Here is a 23,216-nt window from a genome sequence, read left to right as displayed (position 1 = left end):
AAGGAATTACAGGAAGGGGGAACATATAAAGATGAGGTTATGATACGTAGAAATAATGACAAGGGGAATTTAACCTGCAGGATAGATTGGTATTATAATACATCTTAAAAGATTGACATTATAACAGTATTCTCTTATGTGCAAACCAAAATGAAGTTAACTATCTGATTTAAAATTGGACATCCGGACCCATAGGTGGCCCAAATGATCTTCAGTATTTTACATAAATAAGCCAGCGCATCTAGTGACAATACAGGAAAACAAGCATCTCCATGAGTTCATTGTCCTCTACTAGAAATCACTGTAAGAAATGTATTTGTGTAAGGTACTCATAAGACAATTCATTAGCACTACTGGCTTGATACATTATTTGCTATCAATATTAATTCACCGTCCCCTTTAAATGGTAGTTCTGTAGATAAGAACGTCCACAAAAGTATACACACTTTTTAAATTGTTGTTTCTTAATAAATCCTAGATACCCATTTCTCAGAAGAACATATTAAGAATTGGCTTCCTTTAATGTAATATAACAATTCTAGAAAGACATTATTGACAAAATAATGAAAACAAAACGGAAGTTTCCTTTTTTTATGCTCCCATCTTAACAATTTACTTCACTGATATTGAAATATCCATCTTCTGGTTTAAAAACATCTTGAAGGAAACCAGTTTTAACTAATTTATCTATATAAAATACATTTCCAAATTTGAGGCTTTACCTGTCTTTCATGAACTCGCTTACATGAATTTATTTCATAGCCAGGCTAGTTGAAATCAGCTAATGCATGTGTAATCGTCTGTGGCAAGGCAATAGCCATGGTCTTAAATCTGGATTCAGTTGTAGTCAGATGGCTATAACCTATACCTGATTTTAAACAAATCATATGTTTCACTCTCTCTACCTCATCTAAGCCCAAACTTGGCTGTTAACTTAATTTTGTAGCTCTATCAGTGCCTCTAATCAGCCTGTTCTTTTTACGAGTTGGATATTGGGAAATCTTAGCTCTTTCGGAGAATGGCAGCTCTCACCGGAGATTCTGATCAGCTGCCACATTTTGATGTTTGCTTCTGACACCATCTGTGATCTCTTTTCTTGGTGCTCCTGCCGTCCTCGGATCTGTTAGGACAATATTTTTTGTTTTTGTTTTTAATATCTTAGTGTGGTGAGTAATGCGTGTATTTACATGGACCTAAATTTGGTGGCTCAATCCCATAAGGCACTAAAGCGAATGTTAGTTAATTTTATTATTTTGTATTTTAGGGAAGTTATCCCAGGCTAATAGCATCATTATGTTGGCAAGACACCACATATTTCCAATTTATTTTGGATAGCCACTATACCTGCACGTCAGTCCTTAAAATGTATTTCCTTTCGCCTAAGATCTGTAGGTGCATCTGTCTACAGGTTTTAAGATGTGGCTTCATTTTTTAGACCTCTGGTGCGCATTATGCTGTTCTCTGCACCTATGTTTTTTAACATCAATTTTTGTTTCTCTCTCATTAACATGGTGCCTCCACTTTGTCTGAATGAAAACTGTTTTAATTATTTGTAGGTAGTGGGCTGAAATGTCAACACAATCAGTATTAGACTGTTTGAAGATTTGAAGCTGTAGGAAACTGTACTACAAGAATGGCCATGCCTTGCTCTGTTTAATACAGCCAATCTGGTTCTCACTGCAGTGTTACTTTTTGCTTCTCACTTTTTCACCTTACACTCTTCATGACCATTTAATTTATTTTACATGTGTTGTGCCCATGATTAACATTGAGGAATAAATTAGGTGATTCCTGTAAAGATTTATAGAAATATGTGTGAATAACTGAGAAGGAGCCTCTTTTTATATTTTGTATCTGCTTATTCAGATTCCTATGAATACTAGGTCGCTCCATTTTATTGTTTACATTCATTTAAATACATAGCTGTACCCTGTTCACTTTGGTTATGTTTCACTGCTTGCCAGGTCCATAGTACAGTAAGCTCATAGCATTCTTCTGGGGCTTTGTGTATCACTAGTGACCAGACACTCAGCCTGTACAACTTCCCAAGCAGAGGTTTTTTTTGTATGGTAGCAGGGGTATGGGAGTTTCTAAAGGGTGAGGGAAACAGCAGCAGCAACACTCCTTGTTTTCCTTTTCTCCATACACCATTGTCAAACCTCTTCAGTTCCCTTTCCAGTATCATTGTGAGGAGGATAGGTGGCAGAATGCAACATTACCTGTCTTACTGACATTTATCACATCAAACCCAAGTGTCCTTCAGATTATCCACGCTGGTCATCCGCTTCCATTCCGGTGACTCAGCACCCAGTTAACTCTAGTTTGGTGGGGGATGCCACGATTCTGTCAAAGAAAGTAGTGATGCTACTTGCCAAAGAGGTAACAACTGGTAGCTGAGGCGCAGAACAGACTGACCTGTTACTTCAACTTTGTGGTCCCTAAGAAGGTCCGGCTAAGCCTGATTCAGACTCTTAAACTTCTTCAAAAAGGAGAATTTGAAAATGATGACACTTGGTCAGTGTTGAACTTGGCTGTTTTTGCAGGGTCACCCCAAACTTTTTGCCTCCTTCCTCCTATTTTTTCTGACCAGTGTTTGTTGGCTTTAGGACTTTGGGCACTTTACTACTGTGAATTAGTGCTATAGTGTATGTGTTCTCTGTGTAAATTGTATTGGTGATTGGTTTATCCCTGATTGGCATATTTGATTTACTAGTACGTCCCTAGTAAAGTGCACTAGAGGTGCCCAGGGCCTGTAAATCAACTTCTACTATTGGACCTGCTGCACTGATTGATTGTGCCACCCACATGAGTAGCCCTGTAAACATGGGTCAGACCTGCCAGTGCAGTGTCTGTGTGTGCAGTTGTAACCGGCCAATTCGGCCTGGCAAGTGTGCCCACTTGTCAGGCCCAAACCTTCCCTTTTTATACATATAAGAGGCATCCTTAAGTTGGCCCTTGGTAGCCCTCTGGGCAGGGCGCAGTGTATGTTAAAGGTGGGGCATGCACTGATGTGTTTTACATGTCTTAACAATGAAATACTGCCAAAGTCGGTTTTCACTGTTGCAAGGCCTATCTATCTCATAGGTTAACACTGGGGCTGCCTTTAAATATTAAAGTGCAGTTTCCCTTTGGAAGCAGATAGAGATATGGAGTTTGTGGTCTCTGAACTCACAATTTAAAAATACATCTTTTGGTAAAGTTGTTTTTTAAATTGTCTGTTTGAAAATGCCAATGTTAGAAAGTGGGCATTTTCTTGCTTAAACCATTCTGTGACCCTGCCTGCTTGTGTATTCCCTGTCTGGGTCAGACTGACTGTTGGGCTGTATGTATGAGACACAAAGGGAGCTGGGTTGAATCCTGCATATGCTGATGGGCCATCTGGGCTAGAGTGGAGGGAGGAGTGGGCACTTCCACCTGAATTGGCTGTGCCTGCCCTCACACAATGCAGTTTCCAACTCCCTGGTGTGAGTCTGGAGCCAGGCCTGGGGAAGGTAGGATCTTGTGAACAAGAGACTTTCCTTTGAGGTTTACCTGCTTCGAAGGTAGAAATGGGTATATGTCTGGACCCAAAATCGCAGATTTTCAGATTACCTCTGGAACCAGGAGGAACCTCTGCAAAGGAGAAGTGCTGGAGGAGGAGTACTGCCCCTTTGCCCATGACTGTGCTTTGCTGCGTTGGCCTGCAGTTGCTGCTTCTACCTGAAAGAGGCCAAAGACTGTACTTTGTGATATATTCCTGCTTGTGAAGAATCTACAAGGGCTTGGACTGAGCTTGCCTCCTGTTTTAAAGTCTCAGGGCCATCAAAGACTTACTCTGCTACCACTTGTACACTCTGCTCAGACCCCTGCCCTGCCAAGTGGTGCCCTATCCAGTCCCTGGGCCCTTGAAAAGTGAAGCTGGTAGAACAAGGACTGAAATCCACGCATAGGAAGCCTTGCGTGGAACATTTTAACGCACCATCTGCAAAGCGGCTGTAAAAATACCCCACCCCTCACGTCTGAAATCAATGCACCACCTGCATTGTGGCTGGGAAGTCGACGCATCACCTGCATTGTGGCTGGAGAAACAACACAATCCCCACGCAGCACGGTTTTCCATCACCGTGCGGCTGGATTTCTCACGCATCACTGGGCATCAAAATCAAAGTAAAGGTGAGCAGACCCAAGGTGCCCTGACCAGAAAACGACGCACGGCCTTACTTGCGAGTGAGAAAACAACGCATCGCTGACTTTTTCTACGCACGCTCACCTGGGTGGCTTTATTATTAACCCCTCCTGTGCCAGGCCTTTTTTTGGCTATTCGGGGCAGTTCGCGCTTAGGCCCTCATAACATTTTGGCGACATAAGCTAGCCAAGCTAAATTTGTGTCCTTTTTTTCCAAAATCCTAGGTATTCTAGAGGTACCCAGACTTTGTGGGTTCCCCTGAAGGAGGCCAAGAAATTAGCCAAAATACAGTGAACATTTTGTTTTTTTTCTCCAAAAAATTAGAAAAAGTGGCTGCAGAAGAAGGCTTGTGGTTTTTTCCCTGAAAATGGCATCAACAAAGGGTTTGCGGTGCTAAAATCACCAGCTTCCCAACTTTCAGGAACAGGCAGACTTGAATCAGAAAAACCAATTTTTCAACACAAATTTGGCATTTTACTGGGACATACCCCATTTAAAAAAAAAATGTGCTTTCAGCCTCCTTCCAGTCAGTGACAGAAATGGGCATGGAACCAATGCTGGATCCCAGAAACCTAAACATTTCTGAAAAGTAGACAAAATTCTGAATTCAGCAAGGGGTCATTTGTGTAGATCATACAAGGGTTTCCTACAGAAAATAACAACTGAAAAAGAAAAATATTGAAATTGAGGTGAAAAAAAACTGCAATTTTTCTCTACGTTTTACTCTGTAACTTTTCCAGCAATGTCAGATTTTCGAAAGCAATATACCGTTACGTCTGCTGGACTCCTCTGGTTGCGGGGATATATAGGGCTTGTAGGTTCATCAAGAACCCTAGGTACCCAGAGCCAATAAATGAGCTGCACCCTGCAGTGCGTTTTCATTCTATTCTGGGTATACAGCAATTCATTTGCTGAAATATAAAGAGTGAAAAATAGCTATCAAGAAAACCTTTGTATTTCCAAAATTGGCACAAGATAAGGTGTTGAGGAGCAGTGGTTATTTGCACATCTCTGAATTACGGGGTGACCATACTAGCATGTGAATTACAGGGCATTTCTCAAATAGATGTCTTTTTTTACACACTCCCTTATATTTGGAAGGAAAAAAATGTAGAGAAAGACAAGAGGCAATAACACTTGTTTTGCTAATCTATGTTCCCCCAAGTCTCCCAATAAAAATGATACCTCACTTGTGTGGGTAGGCCTAGCGCCCGCGACAGGAAATGCCCCAAAACGCAACGTGGACACATCACATTTTTTTAAAGAAAACAGGTGTTTTTTGCAAAGTGCCTACCTGTAGATTTTGGCCTCTAGCTCAGCCGGCACCTAGGGAAATCTACCAAACCTGTGCATTTTTGAAACCTAGGGGAATCCAAGATGGGGTGACTTGTGGGGCTCTGACCAGGTTCTGTTACCCAGAATCCTTTGCAAACCTCAAAATTTGGCTAAAAAAAAAACATTTTCCTCACATTTTGGTGACAGAAAGTTCTGGAATCTGAGAGGAGCCACAAATTTCCTTCCACCCAGCGTTCCCCCAAGTCTCCCGATAAAAATGGTACCTCACTTGTGTGGGTGGGCCAGGTGCCTGCAACAGAATAAAGCCCAAAACTTGTAGAGATAGAGGGGATAGCGCAGCGAGTTGATAAGGACATATTCTTCTTTTATACATCTTTAGGCTGACTCTGCTTTGGGGACCCACACAAGTGAGGTGTCATTTTACTTGGGAGACTGAGGGGAGCGCTGGGGAGTAGGAATTTTGTGCTGGAGCGGTGATCGTACAAACAAAAGTCAGGAAAATAAGCTTTTTTAAGCAAATTTTGCGGTTTGCAGAGGTGTCTGGGTAAGAAAATGTTGGGGGGATCCACGCAAGCAACATCTCCCTGCACTCCTTGGGGTGTCTAGTTTAAAAAAATGTCTGGGTTTGGTAGGTTTCCCTAGATGAAGGCCGCACCCAGGACCAAAAACATAGGTGGCCCCTCCCCCCCCCAAACACAGGTAGTTTTGTAATATATCATTTTGATGTGTCCACATACGTCTGTGATGTGCCAAACGCTAAAATTGTGAAAAGAAAAGCACTTAGGTTATGTGAAAAAGACCCCTCACCCACCAACCAAGTTGGTGGCATGCTTCATCATCGGGGTCCCTCCTGAGACACCTAGCGTGTCTCAAGTGTGCTGCGATGCCTGATTACAGCGGAGCAGGTTTTGTCATTTGTACCACACATACTGGTTGGATTTGGCACGAGGGTGAGTGATAGTTCAGTAGATCAAATTTTATTAACAAGAGATTTCACAAAAATGAAATGCACTGTTAATAACTGAAAGACAAAAAACTGAACCAATGACTCACAGGTCGTGGGCTGTAAAGCTGCGACAAGGCACCAACCGCTTTACAATCCATTCACACACCTTTCATACAGGACACGCACAAGACCATTAACACCACCAGCCACGGGCCCAGCACATTACAACACTCACATCGACAGACAGCGCCACTCAAGGGACCATCACTTACATACGCCCACATGCCTGATACAACAATCACACCAGCTGATGGGAGTGTGGACTGGCGTTTGGCGGGCACCGCCAGCCAAGCGCCACCCCACGCACACCGCCAGCCAAGCGCCACCCCACGCACACCGCCAGCCATGCGCCACCCCACGCACACCGCCAGCCATGCGCCACCCCACGCACACCACCAGCCAAGCGCAACCCAAAGCACACCGCCAGCCAAGCGCCAACCCATGCACACCGCCATCACTTTTTTTTGTTTATAAACAACGAAGAAACCACTAATTATAAAATAAGCACAAAACTACAAACACAAAAGCTCTTACTAAATACATGACAGAGATGCCAACCGTGAAACATATGAAAATATAAAACAGACAGCTTACGCTCAAGGTATTTCCCAGAAGTTTTTCCTTGTGTGGTAACTTCTAAAACAGCTGGGCACATACAGCCCAGGTTTTGAAGGGCATTCGGGGCAGTACATCCGGCTCTCCCTCCAGATTAATCTCCGGGCACATACTCTACATTTCTTTGTGGTCAAGTCTTTTTTGGGAGTGGGAGGAATGTGATCTGGAAAGTGCCGATCTTTCAATCTAGCCACATCTTCCACGATTTCTATTTTAGGAACTCTTGCCTGTTCCACCACAATAAGGCTTTCAATCACTGACTCCTGAAATTTAATAAATGTCATCCTTGACTCAGGTGAACAATCCTTGAATACAATAAAGGCATTAAAAGTTGCCAAATGAAATAAATGTAGGGCCAACTTTTTATACCACACGTAAGACTTACGAAGAGCAGTGTAAGGTTCCAACCTCTGATCTACTCTATCAACACCACCCATCTGCCTGTTGTAGTCCAAAATGCACGCAGGTTTGCGCACTTTCGCAACCTGACCCCAAACAGTCACAGGGGAAGTACTCATCATGGATGGTAGACAGCATGTACACATCCCTCCTGTCTGAAAATTTCAGAGCTAGCAGCTCATTATTCCGCAAGGCACTGCACTGTCCCCTCTCAAGTTTTTTAGAGACAAGCTCCCTTGGATAGCTTTTACGGTTACAACGGATTGTGCCACAAGCAACAGTGTCCACTCTAAACAACTTCTTAAACAACTGCACTCCAGTGTAGAAATTATCTACGTACAAATGATGACCTTTGTTAAACAGCCGTCTACAAAGTTCCCACACAATTTTTTCGCTAACTCCAAAAGTGGCCGGACAACCAGGAGGGTCAATACTGGAATCAATACTGGAATCCCTACCAGTGTAGACCCGGAAATTATACACATATCCTGTACTGCTTTCTGACAGCATATACAATTTAATCCCATACCGTGCCCTCTTACTAGGAATGTACTGCTTAAAAACTAAACGCCCCTTGAAAAGGACCAAAGACTCGTCCATACTTATCTCTTTGCCTGGAACATAGACCTCTGAAAACCGATCTACAAAATGATCAAGGACAGGCCTAATCTTAAAAAGACGGTCACAATCAGGGTGATCTCGTGGCAGGCTAAAGCATTGTCTACAAAATGCAGCATACGAAGAAGAAGCAAATACTGATTACGTGTCATAGTTGCAGGAAATATAGCTGTTGCCATCAAGGGACTAGTAGACCAATAAGAAGCCAGTGACGGCTTCCTGATCAACCCCATCAAAAAAGTAAAACCTAAAAACTTTTTCATCTCTTCCAGATATGTGGGAACCCACTGAGTAGCTCTAGACTGAGGCTTAAGTCTGGCAGCGTTGTCCCGCAAATATTGCTCTGCATACAAATTAGTCTGCTCCACAATCTCGTCCAAAAATACATCGTCCATAAACAAGTGAAAGAAATGGACAGGCAAAAAGTTTTCTGTGTTAACTCTACACCCTGGGAGACCAGTAAATGCAGGTAACTGTGGCTGCTCCATGTTTGGGGCAATCCAGGTGTCAGGTCTTCTAATGGGAAACCCTTCAGCCCCAGGCTGCTGCACTCTTGGCACATCAATGTCCTCCTCTATAACAGGCCCTTCATCTGCACTGAGAGTACCTTCCTCATCAGAAGAATACTCTCGGACAGAAAACTCACTTCCAGAATCTCCCACTTTCTCCTCTGCCTCAGATGCAGAGTCAGTCTTGTAATCATGGTCTGAAGACACCTCAAAGAGCATGCCAACAACCTGCTGAGCGGTCACTCTGCGGCTAGCCATGATCCTCACTAACAACAAATTGATTGCCAACAACAACTAGCACTAAAATAAGTAATAAACAAAGTGTAGCTTTATCACAAAGAGTTATGTACTAAAATACTATACCACTAACTTGCCTGAAAAAGCTACTCACCAAGCAACTACTCTGCACAGACACAGCAATCACAAATGATATCCCACTAAAAAGAAAAAAGCAAATTAGACATATGACAACACAAATATCATTGTGCTCAAATCTAAGGACAATTTCACACACAATACTGCATTTAGTACACCACCTACAAACATGTCGTTTATGCATGTCAACAATAGTCCTTTGGAGCAAATTGCTTTCACTTACCTAAAACATGCAACTATGCAAACCGCAGGAAAATTACTGCCAAAACCGCAAGGATCCACAGCAAAGGAAGCAAAAGCGTTAAACTAGAAGAAAAAGAAGAAATAAATTGTTATAATCACAAATACAAATACTTCGCCAGTTGACAAACACCCAACCACCAAGAACTTAGAAATTGTCCCTGGTACCTAAGTGGATTCTGCCCTCCTCGGGGGCAGATGGGCGTAAAAAATTGGCCAATCTGCCCCCTTTAGGGCGCGACCCTTCCCAAAGGGGGCACCCGCAGCACAAAACAAAAAAAAGGGGGAAAAAAAATCCCTGGCGTATTGAAAAATAGGCCCATCTTTCCCCAAAGGGGCAGAGATGGCCAATACGAACTTTCCCCACTTTGGGGGGGCGACCGTTGCCCAAGGGGTGCCCCCAAACACACACCACACACACACACACACCCCAACACACACCACACAATCCCTGGCGCCTAGTATGCTTTGACCCCCCCCTCCCCGGGGGCCAGATCGTCCAAAAACATGGCTGATCTGCCCTCGGGTGGGGGGGGGGGGGCGAAACAGAAAAAAAAAATAGCCCCCCAGGGGAGCGACCCTTGCCCAAGGGGTCACCCCCAAAATAAACATATAAAAGTAAATCCCTGGTGTCTAGTGGATTTCACCCCCCAATACTAAATAAAATAGACCCCCGGGGGGGGGGGACCCTTGCCCAAGGGGTCGCCCCCAAAATACAGAATGAAAACAAAATCCCTGGTGCCTAGTGGATTTCGCCCCCCCTGGGGGCAGATCTGCCGAAAAATCGGCGACCTGCCCCGGGGAGGCGAAACACTAAATAAAATGGACTCCCCGGGGGGCCACCCTTGCCCAAGGGGTCGCCCCCAAAATACAGAATGAAAACAAAATCCTTGGTGTCTAGTGGATTTCGCCCCACCTGGGGCAGATCCGCCGAAAAATCAGCGACCTGCCCCCGGGAGGGGGGTGGGAAACACTAAATAAAATGGACCCCCGGGGGGCGACCCTTGCCCAAGGGGTCGCCCCCAAAATACAGAATGAAAACAAAATCCCTGGTGCCTAGTGGATTTCGCCCCTCCTGGGGGCAGATCCGCCGAAAGGGGTCGCCCCCAAAAGAAACATCCCCCTAAAAATCCCTGGTGTCTAGTGGAGATTCCGGCTCCACAATCGCGGGCCCTGTCCGCGATCGTGAAGCAGGAATCTAGTGAAAACAGGCACAGGGGGAAAGGAAAAACCCTTTCCTTTCCCCCGTGTCTGTTTTCCCCCCCAAAAAAGGGAAGGACTCACCTTGGGAAGTCCTCTACCCTCAACGCGATGGAAGCAAATAGCTTCCTGCGCGTCCCGGCAACACTTGATGACGTCGGCGCGCTGTGCGCGCGCTGACATCATCAGATTGCCGGGGGGGGGTGGGATCAGGGGTGGAAGGGGAAGGGCTTCCCCTTCCATCCACGCCTTGGGGTGGTGGGTGGGGTGCACCGGGGGGGAGCGCTAGCGCCCCCACCCCCCAGTTCCTGTGTCTTGGACGAGGTGACCTCGTCCAAGGCACAGAACCGGTTAAGGCAAATCAGGTACTTTGTGTAACAACAACGTTCCCATTGTTTTGTTTTCTTGACTTGTGTATGTTGGATTTTTGTCATTTTGGTCTTGTTTGATTTAGATAAATATTACCTATTTTCCTAAACTGGTGTGGTGTCCATTTTGTAGTGTTTTCACTGTATTACTGTGTGTTTTGGTACAAATACTTTACACATTGCCTTTGAGATAAGCCTGACTGCTTATGCCAAGCTACCGAGTGGGTGAGCAAGGGCTATCGTAAGTTTGTATCTCCATTGCCCTGACTAGGGTTAGAGTACCTGCTTGGACAGAGTGCAAACTACCTGCCAATCGGAGACCCCATTTTTAACATTCAGGTTCCGCAGATTGTGTATCCAGTTTACTGGATGGTGTTCCTAGACCTGCAGGATGCATACATTCATGTGCCAGTCCTGCAGTTCCTCTGGAAGTCCCACTAGAAGTAACTGCTTTGTGGGGTCAAAGTTCTACTGACTTTCAGAGTTACCTTTCTTTTATGAAGGTGATGGTAGTGTTTTTTACCTAAATCTGGGATAAACATATTCTCCTACTTTTCATGCCTACTGAAGATGGGCTTGCTACAGCTTATATTAAACCACCTACAGTCAACAGTGTCCTCACAGCACACCCTTGGTTTTCCATCAATGACCCCAAATCTAATTTCCCACTTGTGGAAAGGATTCTTTTTATCCGAATCATTTTGGAAACTCTTGCCCTGAAGGCAAGGTCAGTCAGGTTATTAACCTAGTGTTTCAGGTGAGGCCTTCTGTTCCACTCTTGTTTGCTGACAACTCTTAAAATATCTTTCTGACACAATCCACAAAATGGCTCGAGTCTTTTGGTGGTTTATGATGGACACTAACTATTCTGACATAAATCAACATATTTTTCTTGCCCCTTCACATTTTGCAGTTCTGACAGATGCTTCCTCTGTGAGCTGCAGGGGTTACCTGTGCAATGTGGCGATCAGAGATCTCTTGTCTCAGTTGGAGCACCTTAACCAAATAAATCTTCTGGTTCTGTGAGCCATCTGACTGTCCCTAAAGGGTTTTCTGCCTCGCATAAAATAAAGGAGTATCCCGATGCTGATGGACAACTAAACTGCAATGCGGTACTGCAGAAACAGGTCGGATTGGTGTATTGTGCCCTCTGCCTGCAGGCTGTGAGAATTTGCTTATGACTGGCACTACACAAGATTTCCCCGACAGTTAATCACCTAGTGAGAACCCTCAACATCAAGACAGGTGAGCTCAGTAGGCATCATCTTATATCTGAATCCAGATGTGGCACAGAGTGTCTTCGGCAGGTGAAGCATACCTTAAGTAAACTTGTAAATATTGACTGTCCAGCCTTTTGCTCACTGCAGTTTCCCCCTCATGTGTCTGTAGGAGACTTTTTATGTTTTCCATTGCACTCCGACCTTCTATGTGAGTTTCTGCCTCTGATCCTACAGTTCTTGAAGAAAGTTAGGCAGGGTCTAACACAGCTGATTCTAGTGGCCCTATATTGGGCCAGAAGAGTTTGGTAATCCTAACTGCTGACACTGGCCATCTGGCCTCTAATTCAGCTTCCTCCTCCTCGGAAGGATCTACTGATCCTGCAGAAAGGTACTATACCCTAATTTCCATTATCTTCACTGTCTTGTGTGGACACTAAACACAACCAACTGATCGATTTAATACGCCATCTGAGGTAATTTTGGCTGCTCTCCATCCTTCGACCCATCAGTTTAGTCAAGCCACACTTTCCTGCCTAGTGCGAGGAAAAGCAAGTTGAACCTGTACATATGGTGTACTTTAGCTTGTTGTATCTTTTGCCTGATATGGCTTGCTGTAGGCACTGATAATAGTGTTTTAGTGCCCCCTACGGCCCTTGTCCCTTTGCCCAATCACTCCCCTTTCTAAATACATGCATTCTCTGAAACGATTTTCAAGTTTCCTCTTTTCCTATTGCTTATGCTGCAGTTGGACCTCAATTTGCTTCTGATGTTCTTGATGCGTGCTCCTGTTGATCCTGTTTATAGTGGTACTCTGACTCGTAACTCTGAATTCATTATTTCTCATTGCAGGCACTCTGTATGTCACGTCACTGAGCTTATAGGCCTTCTCAGTTCAGCCTCTGTACACGGCCTTTTTTCCAGACCAACTGATGCTTATGACGTGCATCCTTTCTCTAGTAAGGGGTGCCTCTTTCAACATGAGGCTGTCTGGACAGCTTCATATAGTCTTTTTTCTGCCTAATCATTCTAAAGAGGAGAGCCTAGACCAAGTAGACCCACATCTTGCCCCTAGTTTATCCATAAATATGTCTATGAAGTACTGGGTGTATGAACAGCAGTGTGATGAGTTTGTTTTTGCAAAGAAAGGAAAGGTGGTGCAAAAACAGACAGTAGCCTAACGGATTTTACCCTGTATCAAACTTTGATGCACTGGCCAAAAAGAATCCACCAGAGGGCCTTACGACTCATTTCACCAGATTAAAGACTGCAACTACTACTGATTGTGGTGTTCTACTTTTGGACAGGCAGTTACATTCTCATATGCCCATGCTATGGCCAGGCACTTCTCACAGTAGGCAAAATGGCCCTCCGTGTAAAGTCCACTTTGCAGACCTACCTCCTTGGGGTGGGGGGGAAGAGGTGGGCTTTGGTATCCTTTTACAAGATTAAGATTCTGCAGTTAGAAGTATTTATAAGGAAAATAAACTATTTTTTTCCAGCAATGTTCTCCCTGGAAGATACTCTATCTGAATAGATTCTTCACCGCCCACCCACTTCCTCATTCTGTGGAGCTGACTTCCTGCTATTACTAGTGTCCTGAGTTAACTGCTGCATACTGCCAGTCAGAGGCAGTTCTGTTTGCTACGCTCCATCATTTTGGGTGTAGATCGCCTAATGACTGTGGCTGTGTCATCCTGTCCGGATGCATGATATAGTTACAAAGAAGGTCAATGGTGCCATGAGTCTGTGCGCAGGTTCTATTGCAAGAATTTCCAGATTCCGTCAGGTGCCATTGGAGTTTCACAAAGAGGAGAATCTGCGGTTACATGGAGTAACCACCGGAAAGGACATTATCAAAGTTGTAGTAACCTATTCAGCTACTTCAGAAAGTAATGTACAAGTCAAAAGCACACTCTATAGATTTCTACCTCCTTCGAGACCTGAAAGCACTAGTAGGTCAGGGGAATAGCATTATATAAATGCATTTGGCACAGTAACTGTTTTTGGGTCGAGCCTGCGTTGCTCGCGCATGCGTGTCGCTAGCGAGACGCGTTAGGTATTAGAAAAGGGCTTGGAGCCCCGTCGACGTTACGTCAGTGTCTTTCATTGGCAAGTTGGCTTGCCTGTTAGAATCCGCTTCTTTTGATTAGTGGAATGCACGCATACGTCATGCCTTTTCTGGTGGTTAGCCCTCCTCGAGCGCAGCGACCAAGTACAGAAAACATGCGAGGCTCGCTGGGTTTGTGGACTACTTTTTCTCTATTTTCGGAGTGCGAGCTCGCTGGGCAGAAGTCGAGCGCTTCGCATACTATCGACCTTGTTACACAGTTAATTGCACTTTTACCGGTTAAGTTCATAATTGCACTTTTGCCGATAGGTATTATTACCTGTGAACTGTAGCAGCACGATCACGCTGTTTTTTTTCTTTTAATGCAAGAAAAATCCGGTTGGTAGTTTACAACTGTGAACAGCTGTAACTCCGACAAATGCGAGACCCTAGTGCATTGCAAATGTTTGTTTAAACTGCATTTAACATGCTTATCTGATGTTGCTTCCTGTTTGTGGAATTGGAGGCAGTCTAAGTAAGAAAATACTTAAGACTGTGTAAAATAAATTGAATGGAAACTGTTATTATCAGTGAAACAAGAAGAATCTAGAGTAGTCATGAGGCACGACTTGTTATATTGTATGTCCCTGTAATTATTTTGTGCCACTGGGCACCGGCACAACCTATTGTTGGTGGCTGGGACTCCGTGTTACCCGATCAAGGTAACTGCAGCTGCCTTAATTTAACCAACCGAATTCGCCAGCAGGGTTGTTCCTTTTATTCAAATACAGGCACGTACAAATAGAAGAAAAGCCACACCATTCAGTGTATTGACAACCCATCTTATTCTTTTCATAAACCATATTGGAAAGGACTTCTGCTCTCCCCTCCCAGGCCGAGTGAATCCGAAAGGCAGACATCCGTCACAGTCCTGCTGCTGGAAGTTAGAAAAGTCATGCCTGCCTCTTCTGCCTACACCCCTTTCTCGCTAAGTAACTGGCTGCTTCCTGGAACCTTGAGGCATGGGTGTCAGACCATGGCTGACTTACCAGGCCTTGTAGGCTGCTGGTTTCTAAAGAAAAATGTGATGACTGACATGCACTTTACCTATTTATTTATTTCAAATCAAGCACTGATATGGCCTCGTTAAACATATGTTTTTATATTACAAAGTGACCTAATTTTACCTTTATACAATTATTGAAACTCAAAAATAGTTAAGTTATTTAGGTTACAAAATGTGTGGGAAGTGCTTTATGAGCTGCTTCAATAAAGATTTTTTGTGGGTCAAATTTCTTGTGAGACACAGCCTTCTATCTGTCCTCCTCTATTGCTCCGCAGGCCCTTGAACTGATAGTGTTTCTTTTTTATAAAATAATGAAAACTGTTGAAGTTCTGTATTGCTTTTTTATTCACACCGTTATGTCATGCCTAGTAGGACTCGTCAACTTTATAATTTAGCTTTTTATTTGTGATTTAGTAGATTTATTTTCTGTGTAATGAAACATAGTTTACCTACAATATTATCTGTGCAGAGTCGATCAGTAAATCTCGAATATTTAATTTTGTTCAGTAAATGTACATACAATACAACTTTTATATTTTTTTAGTGGGTACTCCTTATTACATGTCACCAGAAAGGATACATGAAAACGGATACAACTTTAAATCTGACATTTGGTCTCTTGGGTGTCTTCTGTATGAGGTAATTCTAACAAATTAAGAGATGTTCATTTTACTATTGATGTAAATTACTACTCGACATGTTATTACCAATTACATCCTTTATTTATTGTTGGATTTCTCCATTTAACACGCATTTAATTATAATCTCTCTTTTAAACTTCCCTTACATGGCTTAGTGTATTATTTGTTAGGTGAAAATTGTGTTTACAAACTAAATTGGTAACCCTAGTTTAAAGGCATTGTTACAAAGTAGACCTAAAAAAGGCAATTGCACTCTGACAATCTCTTTATGTTTCCTTCCCAACCGTTAAGATTTGCCTGCACCCCAAGCATGACAGGCATCATGGCAGGCAGTTATAAATATAGTGGTATAGCAGTTCATACAAAGTAAGCTGCTTAAAAACATGCGTTCACCTGATCTCTTTTGTAAGAGAAAGACAAGCATCCCATCATTCGGCACCAGCACTGTCTCTATCCAGAGTCAAGCTGATGTTTTTCCACTATTGCTTGGATGCAGGAAAGGTTGCTCAATGATGCTCTGGCTATTATTCTGTGTATTTCTTCCTGGAATGTCTGCTGTTTCCATTTAAAACAAAATTACAAATGTGCTTCATCTTTCACTCACGCTGTTGACTGGTCGTGGGTAAAGTGTATGGATCTGCAGTTTCTTTTCAGCATCTCACCTGCAGAAGTCCTGCATGTTGTGTCTGACATTTTTTTATTATCCAGTAAGTTCCTGTCCTTTGTGTGTTTAAACTTTTCTAAGTATGTTGAAAATCGGGCTTCTGTTGCAGGTACAGTCGGTATGACAGCAAACAAAATACATCTTGGCAAGACTCCCCCTTCAATCTAGACATTGTCTCTTGGTCCCACTGTAAGCACTGCCACCCTATCTCGGGGTCTTAAACCCTCAGTTCAGGAGGCCTCATAAATGTGCTTAATGGGAAAGTACTCATTTGCATAAGGTGGGATAATAGACAGCCTAGTCAAATCTGAAAAGGTAAAACTACAGGTAAGCACTCCAACCTTGTCACCACAGTCCCTCTAAAATGCACGTGTGTGCAGCCACTCATCTTTATTCTTCATGCCGCGCACAAAGGGATTTACAGCGCACCACTTTTCAGGTAGCAGATGAATGATAACTGCTTCCACATCAACATTCGTTCATTTGTTCATGTGCGCTGGTAAACGGTTGCCCATGAGGCCAGCTTTCCTTTTATTTAAAATGTAAAGGTTTCAAAGGCTGGAAAGGAAAAGCAGCTTGGCTAGTTCCTAAAACATGCAAAATAACATGTTTTAATGCAGCAATGAGTACCTCTCAAGCCTAATCCTCACTTGCTACACAAGGTTGTATTTCAACCCCTGAAATCGTTTTTCAGTGTTGTGTGCTTTCACCACCTCAGGGTTTCCATTGTACTCAGTCACTTCTCTTTGTTCTAAGTGCCTGAATACATTTTCACACATCCTGCATCTCCTACTTTATCACTTCTTCATGTATCTATGGCTAACATCCATGTTCCTAGACATGTAGCTGTTCATATGTACAACAGCACCCTTAAGCCCACGGCATTCTGTCCTGTTTTATACAAACGTGATTAGGTAAATATGTTTTACTTCACTAGTGGTGGCAGAAGCACGGACAACACTGCTGGTGATTTGAATTCAAACAGATCATAGAACATAACAATGTTCCAAGCTCAATCTAGTAACAAAGGTGTCTTGACTTTCTAGTTGATAAACTCAAAACAAGGCTTCAAACACCAAAACGATGTCTGTTGATCTTCTCCCTTATCTAATCCAGCAACCAACTCCACCAGAGAACTCTCTACTTATTGTCCTAGGGTGCTGAAGATCTTAATGGATTTGGTACATGAAGGCACTGGTTTTGTCCCACATTGCAAGCCTGCTGCTCCAAAACTGTTTTTCAGGTTCCTTCCATGAGATTGTTCAAAACCTGTTTGGCAAAATCTGTTATGCAATAGTGAAATGATATAAATGACCACTTCAAAGCCAACAGTTTTGAAAGCTGTAGAGGGAAATGAGGGCTCTTCAAGGGATAATCCCTGCTCATTTTGGCCACACCAGCTGTTTTGGCTTTTGTCACATTTGGCTTGTCTGGATTCTTCTTCATAAATGTTAGACAAGGAAACCAAAGCATAAGAAAATCAAGGAAAGAAAAACACCAAAACACATTATTTTATCAACACCATTTTTTTTTTTTTTTCCAGGTTATCACACTACAGCTTCAGCCAACACGTTTCTTTCAAGAATTAAATTCTTCAGGACATATTAATTTGAAAAGCAAAATGATTCATAAGTATATCAGGAAAAAAAGATTGCAGGGAAGTCTCATTTCACAATTTCTTCTCCATTTTGGCCAGATAGCTCCTGGAAGCCACAATTTTGGCAATTAGCTCCTCAGATCCACAGTGTTGACTATAGGTATCTCCCACATCAGTCAGTACATTAACGATAGGGTGCTTTACAAGTTGAATGAGTTTCCCACGCTGGACAGGCACTAAGCATTTCAGAGGTTCTAAAGAGAACGGGCTACCACGTGAGGCACCAGGAAACCAGATTAGAGAGCCTATGTAAGCATCAGTAGTTTACCTTGGTGTATTTTCCATCAACGAAATGTTTTCTGTTGAACAGAAAAACTTTGTAATGCCTACGTATTGTGACTAGCCAGCAGATTTCATAAAAATATTAGAAGATAGTGCTATGAAGAGATTTCTAATTATCAGGTAGTTTGCATTTTTCAGCAGGGACATTGGCAATTATGCAAAAAAGAATAAGCGCTTGTGTGATTACTCAGTAAAAGATGCAAAAGAATGAGTGTGTATTTACAAATGCAGTGTAAAGGATAGATATGTAATGTAACCCAGAAGACAATAAACTTCTTAGTTTAATTGCCAACAACGTCAACAGCGTTTTAACGTAAAGTTGTTTTATAGATCATCAGGACAAAGGGTGTTTTGAACATTAGCAAAAAGTAGTATGGCCCGGAAAATCCAATGAGTCTGAAAGACAGGCCAGTTCTATCCCTGATGTAGTGTCCTCTGAGAGAGTAGGGACCAAGGATTCCATTGAACAAATACTGTTGCAACCTGACCACCTATTAAAGAATGCACTGCCCAAAATACATTTTGAGAGACTTTGCAGTATCCATGCCAGTGTCCATGGCTTCCTTCCTATTACCATCTTTATTACTGGGTTTTCTGAAATTATGCTGCTGTTTGATTTTATCAGAAACTGCTGCACTGTACTGACTTTCTGGATAAGTTGGCCTTCCATTCATATTTGTATTCTTCTTTATACTGGACAGCTCAGTGTCTAGCATATCTTAGTGCACAGAACATCAAGACAGCTGGATTTCACATCTAATGATAAACCAAAAAACACTTTGGCCATGCATCCATTATAACCATGTAGTTGGCTTGTCACTGTAATCACTAAGGTGGTCATTCTGACCCCCGCGGGCGGCGGAAGCCGCCCGCCTGGCGGGAACCGCCAGAAGACCGTACCGCGGTCAAAAGACTGCAGCGGTCATTCTGACTTTCCCGCTGGGCTGGCGGGCGACCGCCAAAAGGCCGCCCGCCCATCGGGAAAGCCCCAGCAACGAGGAAGCCGGCTCCGAATGGAGCCGGCGGAGTTTCTGGTGTGCGACGGGTGCACTTGCACCCGTCGCGATTTTCAGTGTCTGCCAAGCAGACACTGAAAATCCTAATGAGGCCCTGTTAGGGGGCCCCACGACACCCGTTCCCGCCATCCTGTTTCTGGCGGTGAAAACCGCCAGAAACAGGATGGCGGAAAGGGGTTCGGAATCCCCATGGCGGCGCTGCTTGCAGCGCCGCCGTGGAGGATTCCCTGGGGCAGCGGGAAACCGCCGGTTTCCCTTTTCTGACCGCGGCTTTACCGCCACGGTCAGAATGGCCCCAGAAGCACCGCCAGCCTGTTGGCGGTGCTTCCGCGGTCGTTGGCCCTGGCGGTCCATTACCGCCAGGGTCAGAATGACCCCCTAAATCTGTCCCATCCAAATGACAACACACAAACATTCATTAAAACACAATACACTAGACCGCACTCAACCCACCCATTCAGTACAAGTTGGAATATTCCACATGCATTTCAGTGAGCTCACAACAGCATTTATTACATTAACTCACACAGGATCACTGGCCTTGATTGCGCCCAGACAAATCCCACTGTGGGCACACCTTTCCACTAGGAAACTCCACACAGTATTTAACGAAATAAAGTTGGCAGAACAATGATCACACACTCAGCACAATGGAGATATTCATAAAGTTGGTTATCAACAAGCTTACTACAGTACCATTCATAATGAACAATCACAGATGTCAACAAAGCACATTTAACAGAGCATTGCACTTATATCCAACACAGTTGAGAGCAACCATGTAGTTCGCTATCACCAAGCGTATGACACCACAAGCAATACACCACTTCACAACAAAACTACCACCCATCCAAAACTGCACAGTTATTATGGGATACTATGGATCCTAACAAGGCACCATTCTCTCAATTACATCAGGCATGAATGTCAGTTTGTGCTACTAATTTACCAATCACAGATGGTTTGTACCTGAATTTGTACAGATCTGTGACTTCACACCACACACTATTAACCTCTATAACAGACAGACTCAAACATGCAAAAAAAGCAGATTATCAAGAGCCTTGCTACTAATTTTCCAAATCTTAAACCATAAATCAGACTGTTGTCTGTAATTCATACAGATTAGGGCTTTAAATGTGACTGAATTCCGACTGTCATGCGAGGCCATCTTAAATGCAGAACACCAGCTATGACACAAAGTATCAATACATTATATTAGCTGTTTTGTACAAACACTAGATAAGTAGAAGCAACAATACATTTTAAGTTGAGTAAAAAAAAAAAACTTTTAAACTTGAAAACTCACATCTTTCCCCACAACATTATCTTCCCATGGATGAGCTAATCATCTGCTGTTCTCTTGGACAGTTGATTGGTGAGGCGGATGATTGAAGCCTTGAATATTGCTGTATGTGCTCTATTTGGTGTTATTAAAAAAAAAATGCTTCAGGATCTTTCTCATGTTTATTTATTTACCTTCATGTTTTCATTTCACTGCTCTGGCATTACTCACACTTTCTGTGACGGAAGCCTGTCTGCCTTTGCTAGGCTGCCAAAGAAAGGTCCAAGATTTCCCTTAGAAACTTGATTTTACTTTTAAGCGTTAGATTGCTTGACTTTATGGAAGTTCAGCTACAGGTCCTTTCAAGGTTAGGTGCACTCTACCACCAGCCCCTTTCCCTCCCCCTCCCCCCCCCCCCCACCCCCCAATCCCCCACTTATAGTTATCAATCCAGTTTTCTGCAGCAGCATAGTAACATTTTCAATTTCTTGTTTTCTCCGGATTCTCCCTGTAAATGTCCACAGTGGCTTACATGCAGCAAAATTATTGGTATGTGGAAACTAGAAAAAGAGGCTACACCAAACTGAAATCCCTGCATAATGTCACTTCGAACTTATGAGTTTGAATTCAGTGTCTGTTTGTGACAACATCTGTTCATACGCAGAAACTGTGTTAAGTAACATCTGTCAGCTATCTAAATAAGAGTATCGGTTAATGAGATTGATAGCATGTTGTTTTTTTTTTTTTTTTTTTTTTTTTTTACATGATTTCGTATCCCATGTTTGGAATAGGGCTAGTTCAAAGTTTGGGTAATGGATAAAAAACACTTTATATTTCCATAGGGAAAATTTCAGTTAAAAGTTCGATTGATACACCCAACAAATTCACTTGATCCACTGTTTAACAGGAGAGGTTTTTCTATTCCTTGTCGCCAGATACAGTTTTTTTTTTTTTTTTAATATATTTTGTTTTAATAATAATGCTCATTCATTACATTTTATATTTTTATATTTTGAACATTTTACCAGCACTTAAAGATTACTCAATTCACAACCACAGAATATTGAAATCCTTACATAGCATGTACAAAAATAGGAAGGGTTTGAAAATTGATATGTGATTCTCTTTTAGAACAAACATTAGATGGACTGAATGTAACGTGGACAATCGTACGGTCCGTTCTCACACGACTAAAGGGTCTCAAAATCCAAAACCTTTGAGTTTACAGGATCTTGAGCTTTCTGTTTGTTTCCATGTTTTGTCAATGGGAATTAAGTGCCATTTAAGTATTAGTATGTGGCTCTTAGCTCAGTTTGTTAGTGTACGAGTCCAAAATATTTTCCAAGCTTTAATGTTTCTTATTTTGAGCAAACACTCATGGGGAAGCATATGTGATTTCCTTGGCTATTTTGCATTTTGTATTGATCAAAAATACAGTATGGTGTACCTGCAGTGGTAAGAATAAATTGCTCTCTACCGGAACTTTGACAAAACCTTATGAAATTGAGGTTCCATTATCAGGTTGATCATGCTCAAGATAGTATCCATAGCATTTTTTTCATTTCAGTGCAGCTTTGAGTGGCTAAAGATCCTGACCTCTGCTACTTTGTCCTTGGTTTAATTATTCTCAAATTTGCCCTTGTTCACCATCGAAGGCTTATAATGAGTGCGAGGCTGAAAAATGTGGTAGCTTCTATTGCAGTTTCCTAAATAATTATGAATAGATTGTTACATGGATTGATTTGCTTCTTTGTAATGCACAATAAATTATCTTCAGTAAAGCCGTACAGCTGCTCCAGATATCCTCTGATCGCTCAGTGGTACATTTACATTTAACACATTGATCAGATCATTTTGTTCTGTTAAAATAGATAAATGTGTATTTTCAAATTATAATAGTCCCTTAAATTTCTCAATTTCAATCTCTTATTCACATTGTCCAACCATTTAAAGTGGAACTATGTGCGAAGGCCATGAATGGAACTAGCCCAAATAGAATCATACTGTAACAAGTCTTAAGGCAAGTTATAGAAGAAAGCCGTTCCTTTTGTTCTGTAGTAAGGATTGGTGTTCCTGTCATTTAAAATAAGGAAAAGGTTCTTGCCGTTTCCAAGATCCCCGTTTGTCCTTGCTGCAAAAGCCATTCTAGAGCCAAGCTTTGCAAGATAGTCCTTCTTGCTCAATCCAGAAGGATCTGCAAGTTTATTTGTAATTTCTTCATATTTCTCACAGTTTGGATCATTGAGAAATCACCTCTTTTCAGGTTTGTCTATTTCACTGTTTAAAAGCTTGTTGATATTACTATGCTAACAATCACATCTGAGTTTTAAAAGGTTGCCTGTTTTGAGCTGTTATTCGAAAAGGAACTCGATTCTGATGTATTTCTGTAACTTTCTGGAAGTGGGAAGGAAGATTTATTCTTAAGGTTAACCTAGGGGCTGTGTTGTCTTCCAGGTGAAGGGATTAAATGGTCCTTTCATTAGATGAAAGATGTTGGCAGGAACACCTTTGTGAGTTCATACACATCTCCCTGATCTGCCTTGTGGC

At 42.6% G+C, this 23,216-nt stretch overlaps 1 protein-coding gene across 6 annotated transcripts in view; it reads left to right on the top strand.

Moving 5' to 3' along the window:
* The window catches only part of NEK7 (NIMA related kinase 7), a 337,523-nt gene that overhangs the window by 159,151 nt on the left and 155,156 nt on the right, over positions 1 to 23,216 (top strand). For all 6 annotated transcript variants that reach the window (XM_069232115.1, XM_069232117.1, XM_069232114.1 and 3 more), the window contains one exon: positions 15,669 to 15,763. In XM_069232115.1, the coding sequence (XP_069088216.1) occupies positions 15,669 to 15,763 (95 nt within the window). The remainder of the gene's footprint in view (positions 1 to 15,668; positions 15,764 to 23,216) is intronic.

This window comes from Pleurodeles waltl, chromosome 4_2, assembly GCF_031143425.1.
Source record: "Pleurodeles waltl isolate 20211129_DDA chromosome 4_2, aPleWal1.hap1.20221129, whole genome shotgun sequence".
Taxonomy (NCBI): Eukaryota; Metazoa; Chordata; class Amphibia; order Caudata; family Salamandridae; genus Pleurodeles; species Pleurodeles waltl.
The sequence above is the reverse complement of the archived record's forward strand: the minus strand, read 5'-3'. Positions and strand labels throughout refer to the sequence as shown.